Source organism: Loxodonta africana, chromosome 12 (assembly GCF_030014295.1).
Source record: "Loxodonta africana isolate mLoxAfr1 chromosome 12, mLoxAfr1.hap2, whole genome shotgun sequence".
Lineage (NCBI taxonomy): Eukaryota > Metazoa > Chordata > Mammalia > Proboscidea > Elephantidae > Loxodonta > Loxodonta africana.
Window position 1 is genome coordinate 56,182,561 of NC_087353.1, and position 14,889 is coordinate 56,197,449.

Below are 14,889 nucleotides of genomic sequence, written 5' to 3' on the forward strand. Positions count from 1 at the left end.
TACTCAAGGTCATATTTTGGCTCTCGTGGACTTGCTCTGATTTTCTTCAGTTTCAACTTGAACTGGGATATGAGCAATTGATGGTCTGTTCCACAGTCGGTCCCTGACCTTGTTCTAACTGATGATATTGTGCTTTCCCACCATCTCTTTCCACAGATGTAGTTGATTTGATTCCTCCGCATTCCATCTGGTGAGATCCATGTATGTAGTTGCCATTTATACTGGTGAAAAAAGATATTTGCAATGAAAAAGTCGTTGGTCTTGCAAAATTCTATCTCCAGCATTGTTTCTATTATCAAGGCCATATTTTCCAACTACCAATCCTTCTTCTTTGTTTCCAACTTTCTCTTTCCAATTACCAGTAGTTATCAATGCATTCTGACTGCATGTTCAATCAATTTCAGACTGCAGAAGCTGATAAAAATCTTCAATTTCTTCATCTTTGGCCTTAGTGGTTGATGCGTAAATCTGAATAATAGTCATATTAACTGGTCTTCCTTGTAACCAAGACCAAACCAACCCAGTGCCGTCGAGTCGATTCCAACTCATAGCGACCCTACAGGACAGGGTAGAACTGCCCCATAGAGTTTCCAAGGAGTGCCTAGTGAATTGGAACTGCTGACCCTTTGGTTGGCAGCTGTAGCACTTAACCACTACGCCACCAGGGTTTCTGGTCTTCCTCATAGGCATATGGATGTTATCCTATCACTGACAGTGTTGTACTTCAGGATGGATCTTGAAACGTTCTTTTTGGCAATGAATGCAACACCATTCCTCTTCAAGTTGTCATTCCCAGCATAGTAGACTATACGATTATCTGATTCAAAATGGCCAGTACCAGTCTATTTCAGCTCACTAACGCCTAGGATATCGATGTTTATGTGTTCCATTTTTGACAATTTCCAATTTTCCTAGATTCATACTTCGTACATTCCAAGTTCCGGTTATTAATGGATGTTTAGCTCTTGAGTGGCATTTTGAGTCATGCCACATCAGCAAACAGAGGTCCCAAAAGCTTTACTCCATCCACGTCATTAAGGTGAATTCTAATCTGAGGAGGAAGCTCTTCCCCAGTCCTCTTTTGAGAGCCTTCCAACCTGCGTGGCTCATCTTCTGGTGCTATAACACACAATGTTCCACTGCTGTTCATGAAGTTTTCACTGACTAACTCTTTTCAAAAGTATACTGCCGGGTCCTTCTTCCTAGTCTGTCTTAGTCTGGAAGCTCAACTGAAATCTGTCCTCCATGGGTGACCCTGCTGGTATCTGAATACCGGTGGCATAGCTTCCAGCATCACAACAACACACAAGCCCCCACAGTAGGACAAACTGAGAGATATGTGGGGGGTTGGGAGGCTAGAAGTCTGAATTTAGGGCGCCATCTGTAGGGGAAGACTTTCTCTCTCTGTTGGTTCTGGAGAAAAGTCCTTGTCTCATTTCAGCTTCTGTTCCTGAGTACCTTGGCGATTATCATGTGGGGTGGTACCTATCTTTCCCCATCTCTGCTTGCCTCTGTATGCCTAATCTGCTTCTTCTATTCTCAAAAGTGAGGGGCTTCAGACACACCCTACACTGATGTGGCCTCATTAGTATATATAACAAAGAAAATATTCCCAAATGGGATTACATCCACAAGTATAGGGGTTAGGATTTACAACACATATTTTGGGGGGATGCAATTCAATCCATAACACTCCCTCTATGAAAAAATGAGATAATCAGCACGTTCCAACCTCTCCTACCTTGCCATTATTTATTTCATCTATATTACAGTCTGGAAACTCTGGTAGTGTAGTGGTTAAGAGCTACAGCTGCTAACCAAGAGGTCTGCAGTTTGAACCCACCAGTCGCTCCTTCGAAACCCTGTGAGGGAGTTCTACTCTGTCTTATAGGGTCGCTATGAGTCGGAATCGACTCAATGGCAATTTTTTTTTTTTTTTTTTTTGGCTATATTACGATCTACAACCATGACTTCTTTGATGCTGAACACGTTTCAGGGGAACTTGTTGTGGGTGCGAGTTGTGATGTAGGTGTGGACCACTGGTCATTCCGTATGCCAAGGGGTGAGCGGAAAGCAGCGGTTTTGAGGAGCTGCACCAAACCCTCCCTCGGTTCGCTCCGAAAAGTGACGCGGCCCATCGAGCCCTCAAAGGAACGCTTCTACTTCCTCCGCCGTAAGCGGGAGTCAAACCCTGGGAGGTACACGGGTCTCAGTTAAGTGTCCCCTCCCCAACCCCCCGACAACCCAAGTTGTGCTCTGATGGTCCCGCCCAGGACTCAGGTTCAAGCCGCAGGACCTGCTGACGCACAGCTCTCAGACGGTGTCGCCCAATCCAGGACGGCCCCGCCTCTTCCGCGAATCCTGGCCCCACCCCCAGCGCCGATTGGCCGGGCTGCGGCTTGACACCGCGCTGGGAAGACCCGGAGAGCGGCATTCGCTCGAGGAATCGGGTCCGTGGTCATGCTGCGCATGCTCGCGGCGTGACCCCCATCCTGAGGTGAGGGGCCGAGACGAGGCGGCGGTCTCCGGCGCCGGGGCTGAGAGACTCGCCGCGGCTCCGTCGCCGGAGAGACAGGGCCCCGCTGCCGTCGCCGCCCGGCTGGTGCTCGGCGAGGACAGGCCCTAGTGGGTGAGGAAAGACCCGGTACCCTTGGCGTGGACGCGCCACCGGCCGGGCTCTCCCGGGGATCCCACAGGGCTGCTGATGGGTGGGGGTCCCCGGCTCTGCGTCTCGGTCCTCAGGTCACCGTCACTCGCTTCCTTTCTCCCCGCTCCTCCCTCCCCCCAGGCCACCGACCCTTCCGACTGAGTCCTGACACCCCCAAATCAGGGAGCCTCGCTATTGGCCCGCCTTCCCCGACCGTGTTGTCCCCGCTGCTGCCCCCACCCAACCCCGGCCTGCTTTTGTGCACAGAGGTCCTTGTGACCGATGGCAGCGAGTTGGAGGCGTGAGGTCTTGGGGCGAGGAGACACTCCAGAAGCTTGGGCAGGAGGTGGAGGTAGGTGATGGTGGAGTAGGGAGCCATTTGGCGCAGCTTAGGCAGCTTATGATGGCACATTACTTTAGGTGACCAATCCAAACCAAACCTCCTGCCGTCAAGTCGATTCCTACTCATAGCGACCCTATGGGAGGGTCTGGCGGATTCGAACTGGAGCGTTTCGGTTAGCAGCCAAACTCTTAACCACTGTGCTACCAGGGCTTCTACGAGGAGGAGTGCAAGTAGGGGAGATTCTGAGCCTGATTAGGAGAAAGGACGTTCATTACATGAAGCTCGTACATTGGGGAATTCTGCTCTGCATAGATAGAATAGCAGTTTCTGGCCTTTTGGGGAGAGGGGGCAGTGAGAGTGGTATCACTGTTGCTTTGAAACCCACCCCAAAAGGGTGTGCATCTGCACACATAAATGGCGCAGTCATCCCAGGAGTCGTCCAACCACAGCCTCCGACAACCGCGTGGGGTAGTGATTGTGCGGGCCACACCTGTCAGTATCACCCAGGAACTTTTTATTGTTGTCGTTGAAAGTATAAACAGCAAAACATACACCAATTCACCCATTTCTGCATGTACAATTCAGTAACATTGATTACATTCTTCAAGTTGTCAACCATTCTCACCTTCTTCTGAATTGTTCTTCATAAGCATAAATTCACTGCCTCCCAAGTTTCCTATCTAATCTTTCATTTTGCTGTTGTCAGTTTGATCCTATATAGACAGTTCTTCAAAAGAGTGATACTCAAGGCAAACATTCTTTTCTAAATAAGCTAAACTATTGTTTGGTTTAAAGAAGACTTCCTGGGATATTTTTGGTTTAAGGTTTAAATATTATCGCGGGACAGTAATTTCTGGGATTCATCCATCCTTAGTGGCTCTGGAACGTCTGGATCCCATGAAAATTTGGAATTCTGTTCTGCACTCCTCTCTCCCCTTTTTATCTGCATTCTTCTGTAGAATCTTTTGTCAAAACGTTCAGTAATGGTAGCAGAGCACTATCCAGTTCTGGTCTCATGGATTGCCCAGAAATTTTGACTTCACCTGTTCCCTAGGTGGTAAATTTGCCACTACTCCTATTCTACAGATGAAACCAGCCTGAAGAGGGTAAGGGACTGGCCCTCATTGCTGATGACCCCAGTGTTGGTGGATTTGAGGGTATTTCTCTCCCATGTGTATTAAGATAATGCCGTTGACCCACCATCAGCTGCCAGGCAAGGTTCCTGGCTTTCAGAACCTCATCAATAAGCAATTGGACCTTGTAGTGGTTTTCCATTGCTTCCAGAACAAATTACCACAGACAGTAGCTTCAAACAACCCACATTTGTTATCTTGCAACTCTGTAGTTCGTAAGTCCAAAATAAGCCTCACTGTGCTCAGATCAAGGTGTGGGCAGGGCTGGGCTATTTCTGGAAGATCTAGGGGGAATTCACTTCCTTGCTTTTGCCAGGTAGCACAATGGTTAAGCACTCAGTTGCTAACCAAAAGGTCAGTGATTCCAACCCACCATAGGCTCTGTGTGAGAAAAGACCTGGTGATCTGCTCCCATAAAGTTTACAGCCAAGGAAACCCTATGGGGCAGTTCTGCCCTTTCCTATATAGGGTCACTATAAGTCAGAATGGACTCAATTGCACACCATAGCAGTGGGTGCCCACATTCCTTGGCTCTGGCCCCCTTCTCCATTTTCAAAGCCAGCAACACCACTTCTCTCTGACCCTGCTTCCATTGTCCATCTCTGGTTCTCTTCTGCCTACCTCTTTTACTTTTTTTTTTTAATCGAAAAGTTTTTTTAAAACATATTGTTTTAGGTGAAAGTTTATACAGCAAATTAGTTTCCCATTCAACAGTTTATACACAAATTGTTCTGTGACATCGCTGTCCCTGCATCCTGGGGCCACTCTCCCCATTTCCACCCTGCCTTCCCCATTTCCATCCTTCCAGCTTCCCTGCACCTCCTTGCCATCTCATCTTTGCTTTCGGGCATATGTTATCCATTTGGTCTCCTATAGTTGATCTAAGGAGCGCATTCCTCGTGGGTGTTATTGTGTATTTTATAGGCCAGTCTATTATTTGGCTGAAAGGTGACCTCCAGGAGTGGCTTCAGTTCCAGGTTAAAAGGGCATCTTAGGGCGATAGTCTTGGGAGTTACTCCAGTCTCTGTCAGTCCAATAATTCTCATCTTTTTTATGAATTTGAGTTTCATTCTACGTTTTTCTCCCATTCTAACCAGGACCTTCTGTTGTGTCCCTGGTCAGAGCAGTTGGTATCGGTAGCGGGGCACCATCTAGTTCTTTTGGTTTCAGGCTAGAGAAGGCTGTGGTTCATGTGGGCCGTTAGTCCTGTGGTTTCCTTCACTCTCCTTTCCTCCGGATGGGAAGAGACCAATAGCTGTATCTTAGATGGCCACTTGTAAGCTTTTAAGACCCCAGACGCTACTCGCCAAACTAGGATGTAAAATATTATCTTTATGAACTATGTTATGCCAGTTGACCTAGATGTTCTCCGAGTCTATGGTCCTTAGCCTTCAAGCCCAATAACTCAGTCCCACAAGGTGTTTGGTTATGTCTAAGAAGTTTCCATTACCATACCACCTATGTACTCTATGTATATGCAGCGCATACAAATACGTATATGCAAATGCCCACAACCATACCTATATATGCACACACGTGTACTCTCCTAGGCCCTCCCATGCCTATACAGCATACATATCTACCTATGTAATCACTCACAAAAATTTTTGGGAGCCCTTGTGGTGCAGTAGTTAACAGCTTGGCGGCTAACCAAAAGATCGGTGGTTCAAATCCACCAGCCGCTCCTTGGAAACCCTATTTAAAAAAAAAAAATCAAACCTGTTGCAATTCTGACTCATGGGGTTTCGAAGGAGCGGCTGGTGGATTGGAACTGACCTTTTGGTTAGCAGCTGTAGCTCTTAACCACTGCACCACCATAGGGTTTCCAAAGCTGTAAATCTATAGAAGTAGACTGCTGCATCTTTCTTCTGCAGAGCGGCTGGTGGATTGGAACCTCTGACCTTCTGATGAGCAGGTGAGCACTTAACCACTGTGCCACCAGGGCTGTAATCTGCTGATGAGCAACCTTAATTCTATCTGCAGCCTTAATCCCTCTTTGCAATATTAAGGTAACGTATTCACAGGTTCCAAAGATTAGGACGTGGACATCACTGGGGGGCCGTTATTGTGCCTCCCACATACCTGATAGTGTCTGAGAGGCTCCTGCCAGTTCTTAACCGTGTGTGCCTCTTCAGTCTTGGGTTTGCACTGAGCCATCTTTATGCCTCTGGTCTCCTTGGTAGTGACGGACAAGCAAGGAGCTTCAAGGTCCAGGGCCCTTTAGTCATTGGGATTTGAACGAATACACATACCTGGGGCTTTAAAGCACACTTAACGATATATAATCTATGACTGTGCATACCTGGGGTTTTAATGCACACTTATGATCATATGATCAATGACTATGCATACCTAGGGCTTTAATGCACACTTACAATCATACTGTCAATGACTGTGCATACCTGGGGCTTTAATGCACACTTATGATCAGATGATCAATGATTGTGCATATCTGGGGCTTCAGTGCACACTTACGATCATACAATCGATGAATCTGCAAGGCTGCATTGTGCCCCCTCCCTTCCTGAAGTTAGTTCACCAGGTGCGGGGCCTGTGGAGCCCCTACTTGTCTAGTTATTTTAGAAAGATAAAGAGCCCCTTAATTGCTCAGGCTGTTTTCAGAAACCAGATATAAAAGTCCAGACTTAGTTCTTGGTCCCACAAATGGGTGCCCTTTTTTCTGAGCAATGGACTAATAGAAAAAATTACCATGTGAGTAAATGTATCTTACTCTTAAAGAGTTTAATATTTTTTCATTGTAAAGTTAGTTCATGCAAAAAGATATAAACAATTTGATCAACTAATAGAAAATTAGTGAAGAATAAACCATTTCCACTACTAGTAGCATTCTGGTGAATTGCTTGCTAGCTGACTTGAGTGCATTGTAATTTGAAAAGGTCCCTGGGTGGTTCAAATGGTTTGTTCTTGGCTACAAACCTAAATGTTGGTGGTTTGAACCCATCCAGGGGTGCCATGGAAGAAAGGCCTGGCGATCTGCTCCCGTAGGGATTACAGCCAAGAAAACCCTATGGAAACAGCCCCATGCTCGGTATCTACAAGGCTCTGGATTCGCGGTAACTCACAAGTATTAGTACATTAGTCACCCCAACACCCTCTGTGAGAGGCTTTTATTTTGCATACCTCACAGGTGGGGAAAGTGATCCTGAGGTAGGAAGGGGATGTACCAAAGCTGCCAGGAGAGGCGCTGGCAGAGCAGAAACCCCCGCAGAGTTCTCTATCTCCAGTCCATCCGTCCCCAGCCTTGATCCTCCATCCATCCGCTAGCCGCGGACCTAAGGGCCTCCACTAACTGGGGTTTTGCCTCCTCCTGTAGGAAGGAGGAAACCTTGATGGTGTAGTGGTTAAGAGCTACGGCTGCTAACCAAAAGATCGGCAGTTTGAATCCACCAGGCGTTGCTTGGAAACCCTGTGGGGCAGCTCTGCTCTGTCCTATAGGGTCGCTATGAGTTGGAATCAACTCGTCAGCAGTGGTTTTTTGTTTTTTGTTTTTTGTAGGAAGGAGCCCCTGGACTCCCAGGGTCCGGGCCAGGGAGGAGAAGGAGGAGCTAATATCCAGCTGCCAGCCTGGGCGTGGCCTGTGGGCAGCCCTCTACAGGGATGCCCCTGCAAGAGTCCCGTGACCAGGAGGGCGAGAGTATGCGGGCAGGCCAGGAGCCCGCCCGAGAATCAGTCATGGGCGTCGTCTCCGCAACCCCCAGGATACCCAAGAAGTTTTCCAAGCTCATCCTGCTCACAGCCTCCAAAGACAGCGCCAAAGTGCCTGCGACCAAGCGCAAGGGGGTGCACTGCATCATGTCCCTCGGGTTGCCCGGCCCTACCACCCTCGCCAAGGCCCTCCTGAAGATCCACCCCGAGGCCCAGCGGGCGATCGAGGCGGCACCCCAGGAGCCTGAGCCAAAGCGCAGCAGGCTGGACACAGGTGAGGGTGGGGCTGCCCTGCCCCCAGGGCCCAGGTGCCTTTGGAGCCACTGCCCACAGCCAGATGTGAACACCTAACTAGCAAACAGGTGGTCTTTCCTGGGCCTCACCTGGATCGCCCCACCCTTCCTTCCCGCTGCATGGCTTTCCTCCATGAGCCTCCGGGATAAGCTCTGGGCACCCAGGTCGCCGAAGTTAAGAAGCTCTGGTTGGCAGTGACGGCTACTGCTGTCAATGGGGGGGGCGGATTGGGGTGGTTTTGGCAGGCCAGCTTGGGGGGGAGGGGTTGACAGCCCAAGGTCACTGCACTTTTCTGTGGTTTTGGAGTGGCTTTGTGGGGCAGATGGGACATGTTGGGGGAACTGTAGCTCCATTCCCCAGCCTCTTGGCTCTGCCCCTGCTGTGTGGTGATTGACCTTTCTCTGAGCCAGACATTGGGTGGAGGAATCCTAGAGGGGGGCAGGGATCAGTGCTCGGGGACTCACAGAGACCAGGGACCCCAGACCTTGACACCCCCATTCCCCCCGCAGAGGGCACAGCTCACACGTTGGGTCATTCCTAAAGACCAGTCCTGCTCCAGTGCCCCCCTGGGTTCCTCCTGCCAGTGGGGGATGGGAGGTGGAGAACGCTGTCCCCATTGACCTGTGGACAGGCCATGCTCAAGGAGCCAAGTCACCTCCCTCTCAGAGCCAACTCTTCGCACTGAGCTTGGTGGGATGGCGCCATCTCGAGGGTCCCTTTCGACCCCCGTGTGAGACCTCTGCCCACTCATCGGATCTGCTCCACCCCTCTGCCTCTGTGAGAATGAAAATAAAGTCCCCCTTCCTCATATGGAGAGAGGCCCAGGGCAGGCTCTCTGCCCTGCGGGCTCCCCCGAGGCCGGCGCTCCTGGGCAATCAACAATCCCCTCAGCCACCAGCCCTGTCGGTGTGGGTACCTTGTCCACAGGCTTCCCCACCTCACGCTCAGCCCAGGCCCGGAAGTGGGGATGGCAGCCGCTTTCTAGTGCTCGGCTCGGATTAATTTTTTTTTTTTTTAACTTTTATTGAGCTTCAAGTGAATGTTTACAAATCAAGTCAGACTGTCACATATAAGTTTATATACACCTTACTCCATACTCCCACTTGCTCTCCCCCTAATGAGTCAGCCCTTCCAGTCTCTCCTTTCTTGACAATTTTGCCAGCTTCCAACTCTCTCTATCCTCCCATCCCCGCTCCAGACAGGAGATGCCAACACAGTCTCAAGTGTCCACCTGATACAAATAGCTCACTCTTCATCAGCATCTCTCTCCTACCCACTGTCCAGTCCCTTCCGTGTCTGATGAGTTCTCTTCGGGAATGGTTCCTGTCCTGGGCCAACAGAAGGTTTGGGGACCATGACCGCCGGGATTCCTCTAGTCTCAGTCAGACCATTAAGTATGGTCTTTTTGTGAGAATTTGGGGTCTGCATCCCACTGATCTCCTGCTCCCTCAGGGGTTCTCTGTTGTGCTCCCCGTCAGGGCAGTCATCGGTTGTGGCTGGGCACCAACTAGTTGTTCTAGTCTCAGGATGATGTAAGTCTCTGGTTCATGTGGCCCTTTCTGTCTCTTGGGCTCATAGTTATCGTTTGACCTCGGTGTTCTTCATTCTCCTTTGATCCAGTTGGGTTGAGACCAATTGATGCATCTTAGATGGCCTCTTGTTATCGGCTCGGATTAATTTTGTGGAAATAATTAACATCTTTTGTGTCCCGGGGCTTAGTGGCCTGTAGGGTCTGTGTCCCTGGAGTCAGCAATTACCCCTATCAGGCGGAGCTTTCTTCGCAGGGCTTCCTGACACCGGGTAGACCCCAGAACTTCCCTCCCCCGTTCCACTGATAGCAGCCTGACCCACCCCCTTCTCTTCCAGATGCTGAAGGGAAAGGTGATGGAAGATTAACGTGGCAGTTACCTCCCACCCCCGCGATGGAAGGGGAGGAGTCCGCGCCCTCTCAGGGTGGGGCAGGGTGTGCGCTGCCAGGCACACTGAGCCCAGCGTATCCTCGTAACCATGACAACGATGCCGCCGGCTCCGGAGTCCCAGCGCGTCTTCGTAACCTTGACAACGGCGCGGCGTCGGCATTTAAGCTCAGTGGGTGAACTCCACCAAGGGTTACACCAGATCCTTAGGGCTTAGGGCCCAGTCACCGACAGATTTTCACTTTCAACATTGTGTAATTTTTTTTTTTTTTTTAGATAAAGTACAAGTTACTTTTGTAAGCAGCTTCCCCCCCCCCCAAAAAAAAAAGATTAAAAGAAGCTATACCTTTTAGATCCCATCATGGACGGTTCAAATTCCAGGATTCTGGGTCCTTTCGGATCCAGCTCCAACCCCAGCACCCGGGGGAGGGGGGCACTCACCACCCTTGGTGGCCCTCCGCACCTGGCCCTCGCCTAGTCCTTCCACCTCCACCTGCTTCTCCACACATCGTCCTCTTTCTCTGAAAACTTCCTCTGGGCGCAAGAACACGAATTATTCTAAAATTTAGAGTTTGGAGGCCTTATGTTTTTAAACAATATTTTTCAAAGATAACCACTACCAATAGACTCCCTCTCAGGAAAAAGGAGCGACTCGGCACATTTTCCCCTCAGCCCCCACTTTTCCTGTATTATTTTTACAGCGTCATTGTTAGAATGTTTCTATTGTCTTCTGTAACCGTAATATGGAGAGTTATTTGGTCCCAGTTGTGTATAAACAGAGTCCACGTTCCCTACTGAGATCTTTCCTGAGTGTTCTCTTTCTCTTGGTGGTCTGGATTTTGTCGCCAGGCAAGAAAGCCCGAGGAACAGCTCAAGGCTTAAGGGCTAATCGTGGACTGGAGCCCCAGGGAAGCAGGGGTGAGGAAGCTGTGATTTTAGACTCAGCACATGCCTGGTCTCCTGGGGCGTCTCCAGACAGTCCTGGCTTGAGTGGGTGAGAGAATAAGATCCTGGGTCCAGAATCCACTGAGCAGAGTCATCCATGGGGCATCCACTCCCCAGTACTTTGCTCTGGCACCATTGGTCCCCTCCAGCTGCGGCCAGGGAACCAGAGCCACAGGCCTCAGGGCTGCCTTAAAGTGGGGATAAAGCAAGGGCGGGACCTCCCTCCTGGGGTTTGAGTGGATGGCTGGTGCCTGGTGATCATCCCGGAGGATCCCCAGCCAAGCCAGAAGCCCATACTCTGGGTCTGGCCCAGCAACATGACTACTCATTTCTTTATTTGAAATATTTCAAACACATAACAGCTGGAGCTGTGCAATGAACACAGTAGCCCTCCTAGATTCAGATGGGTAGACATCCCACCCTCTTTTCCCTTTCTCTTGTACACCCTCGCCTTCTGCCTAATTTCCTAATGGGGACTGCACATAACATGATGTGTCACCTTGAAATCCTTGGTCTGCACCCCTGCCCCAGAACCACAAGCCTAAAAGGGTCACCACTGATTCAGTAACATCATCCAGCACCCAGGCCACACCCAGCAGTCCCAGCACGGGGCAGAAATGGCCCTTCCCCTCCCAGCCAGGGGCTCTCTTTTTCTCTCCCTCTGATCTGGGAGACATTGGATCCCTTGGAGAGTCCCAGCCAATGTCCCTGGTGCTGCATTCATTAGATTCTGAGTGGGGGCATTACGTTTTTGTTGTTAGGTATCATTGAGCTGGTTCCAACTCATAGACATGCCATGTGCAACAGAATGAAACACTGCCCAGTCCTGCACCATCCTCACAATCGTTGCCCTGTTTGAACCCATTGTTGCAGCCACTGTGTCGATCCATCTTATTGAGGGTCTTCCTCTTTTTGGATGATCTTCTACCTTACCAAGCATGACGTACTTCTCCAGGGACTGGTCCCTCCTGATAACATGTCCAAAGTATGTGAGACGAAGTCTTGCCATTCTCCCTTCTAAGGAGCATTCTGGCTGTACTTCCTCCGAGACTGTCTGGCAGCCCATAGATTATTCAATATTCTTTACCAACACCATAATTCAAAGGCACCAATTCTTCTTTGGTCTTCCTTATTCATTGTCCAGAAACCCTCGTGGCATAGTGGTTAAGTGATACAGCTGCTAACCAAGAGGTCAGCAGTTCAAATCCGCCAGGCGCTTCCTGGAAACTATGGGGCAGCTCTACTCTGTCCTATAGAGTAGAGCTGAGTTGGAATTGACTCGACGGCGGTGGGTTTGGCTTTTTTGGTTTATTCGTTGTCCAGCTTTTGCATGTATATGAGGTGGTTGAAAATACCATGGCTTGAGTAAGGTACACCTTAGTCCTCGAAGTGACATCTTTGCTTTTTAACACTCTAAAGAGGTCTTTTGCAGCAGATTTTCCCAATGCAATACGTCATTTGATTTTTTGACTGTTGCTTCCACAGGTGTTGGTTATGGATCCAAGTAAAATGAAACCCTTGACAGCTTCAATATTTTCTCTGTTTATCATGATGTTGCTTATTGGTTCAGTTATGAGGATTTTTGTTTTCTTTATGTTGAGGTGTGATCCATACTGAAAGCTGTAGTCTTTGATCTTCATCAGTAAGTGCTTCAAGACCTCTTCACTTTCAGCAAGCAAGGTTGTATCATCTGCATATTGCGGGTTGTTAATGAGTCTTCCTCAAATCCTGATGTTCCATTCTTTATATAGTCTGGCTTCTCAGATTATTTGCTCAGCATACATATTGAATAAGTACGGTGAAAGGATACAACCCTGATACACACCTTCATGATTTTAAACCATGAATTGTCCCCTTGTTCTGTTTGAACTACTACCTCTTGATCTATGTACAGGCTCCTAATGAGACAATTAAGTGTTCTGGAATCCTCGTTCTTCACAATGTCATCCATAATTTGTTATGATCCACACAGTCAAATGCCTTTGCATAGTCAATCAAACACAGGTAAACATCATTCTGGTATACTCTGCTTTCAGCCAAGATCCATCTGACATCAGCAATGATATCCCTCATTCCATGTCGTCTTTTGAATCTGGCTTGAATTTCTGGAAGTCCCCTATCAACGTACTGCTACAACCATTTTTTTAAATTATCTTCAGCAGAACTTTACTTGTGTGTGATATTAATGATATTGTTTTATAATTTCCATATTCTGTTGGATTACCTTTCTTTAGAATGGGCACAAATATAGATCTCTTCCAGTCAGTTGGCCAGGTAGCTGTCTTCCAAATTTCTTGGCATAGACAAGTGAGCGCTTCCAGCATTGCAACAGTTTGTTGAAACATCTCAATTAGTATTCTGTCAATTCCTGGAGCCTCGTTTTTTTTTTTTTTTTTTTTTACCAATGCCTTCAGTGGAGCCTGGATTTCTTCCTTCAGTACCATCAGTTCTTGATCATATGCTTCCTCCTGAAATGGCTGAACATCAACCAGTTCTTTTTGATACAGTGACTTTGTGTATTCCTTCCATCTGCTTTTTTTTTAAATTAATTTTTATTGTGCTTTAAGTGAAAGTTTACAAATCAAGTCAGTGTCTCATACAAAAATTTATATATACCTTGCTAAAAAAAAAATTATAGAAAATTTTTTTTCTATACACTCCTAATTGCTCTCCCCCTAATGAGACAGCACACTCCTTCCCTCCATTTTCTCTCCTCGTGTCCATTCAGGCAGCTTCTGGCCCCCTCTGCCCTCTCATCTCCCCTCCAGACAAGAGATGCCAACATAGTCTCATATGTCTACTTGATCCAAGAAGCTCATTCTTCACCAGTATCATTTACCATCTCATATTCCAGTCCAAGCCCTGTCTGAAGAGTTGGTTTTGGGAATGGTTCTTGTCTTGGGCTAACAGAAGGTCTGGGGACCATGGCCTCCGGGGTCCTTCCAGTCCCAGTCTGACCACTAAGTCTGGTCTTCTTACGAGAATTTGGGGTCTACATCCCACTGCTCTGCTCCCTTAGGGGCTCTTTGCTGTGTTCCCTATCAGGGCAGTCACTGGTTGTGGCCGGGCACCATCTAGTTCTTCTGGTCTCAGGCTGATGTAGTCTCTGGTTTATGCAGTCCTTTCTGTCCATCTGCTTTTCATGCTTCCTAGGTCGTTGAATATTTCACCCATAGTATCTTTCGATATTGCAACTTGAGGCTTGAATTTTCTCTTCAGTTCTTTCAGCTTGAGAAATGCTGAGTGTGTTCTTCCCTTTTGGTTTTCTAAACCAGGTCTTTGCACATGTCATTATAATGCTTTACTTTGCCTTCTCTAGCCGCCCTTTGAAATCTTCTGTTAATCATTTCTTCCACTCACTTTAGCTACTCTATGTTCAAGAACAAGTTTCAGAGTCTCTTCTGACATCCATTATGGTTTTTTCTTTCTTGTCTTTTTAATGATCTTTTGCTTTCTTCAGGTATGATTTCCTTGATGTTATTCCACAACTCATCTGGTCTTCAGTCATTAGTGCTCAATGCATCAAATCTATTCTTGAGATGGTCTCTAAATTCAGGTGGGATATACTCAAGGTCATACTTTGACTCTCATGGACTTGTTCTGTTTTCTTCAGTTTCAACTTGAAGTTGTATACAAGCAATTGATGGTCTGTTCCGAAGTCAGCCCCTGGCTAACTGATGATATTGAGCTTCTCCATTGTCTCTCCACAGATGTAGTCGATTTGATTCCTGTGTATTTCATCCAGCGAGGTCCCTGTGTATAGTCGCTATTTATGTTGTTGAGAAAAAGGTATTTGTAATGCCTAGGTCATTGGTCTTGCAAAATTCTATCACCAAGGCCATATTGTCCAACTACTGATCCTTCTTTGTTTTCAACTTTCACATTCCAATTCACCAGTAATTACCAATGTATCCTGATTGCATGTTTGATCAATTTCAGACTGCA

The 14,889-nt window shown here is 48.0% G+C and overlaps 1 protein-coding gene across 8 annotated transcripts; it reads left to right on the forward strand.

Annotated features, from left to right (window-relative positions):
- Positions 1 to 2,408: 2,408 nt before the first annotated feature.
- FLYWCH2 (FLYWCH family member 2) lies at positions 2,409 to 13,300 on the forward strand. 8 transcript variants are annotated; one of them, XM_064295417.1, is made up of 5 exons: positions 2,639 to 2,999; positions 5,998 to 6,038; positions 7,090 to 7,197; positions 7,640 to 8,063; positions 9,950 to 13,300. In XM_064295417.1, exons 4-5 carry the CDS (start codon positions 7,742 to 7,744, stop codon positions 10,177 to 10,179), a joined length of 552 nt encoding a protein of 183 aa, XP_064151487.1. In that variant the 5' UTR covers positions 2,639 to 2,999; positions 5,998 to 6,038; positions 7,090 to 7,197; positions 7,640 to 7,741; the 3' UTR covers positions 10,180 to 13,300. The 8 variants fall into 8 exon arrangements, with proteins under 8 accessions (XP_064151492.1, XP_064151490.1, XP_064151489.1 ...); XM_064295418.1 differs by having other exon boundaries at positions 7,090 to 7,172; XM_064295419.1 differs by lacking the exons at positions 5,998 to 6,038; positions 7,090 to 7,197 and adding an exon at positions 2,505 to 2,629 and having other exon boundaries at positions 2,915 to 2,999; positions 9,950 to 13,299.
- Positions 13,301 to 14,889: the final 1,589 nt, after the last annotated feature.

What these genes read in the sequence shown, in the direction of transcription:
- FLYWCH2 (XM_064295422.1), top strand. Translation starts at nt 7,742, where the DNA reads ATGCCCCTGCAAGAGTCCCGTGACCAGGAGGGCGAGAGTATGCGGGCA. An exon ending in GCGCAGCAGGCTGGACACAG is followed by an intron (nt 8,064 to 9,949) that starts GTGAGGGTGGGG and finishes CTTCTCTTCCAG; the next exon opens with ATGCTGAAGGGAAAGGTGAT.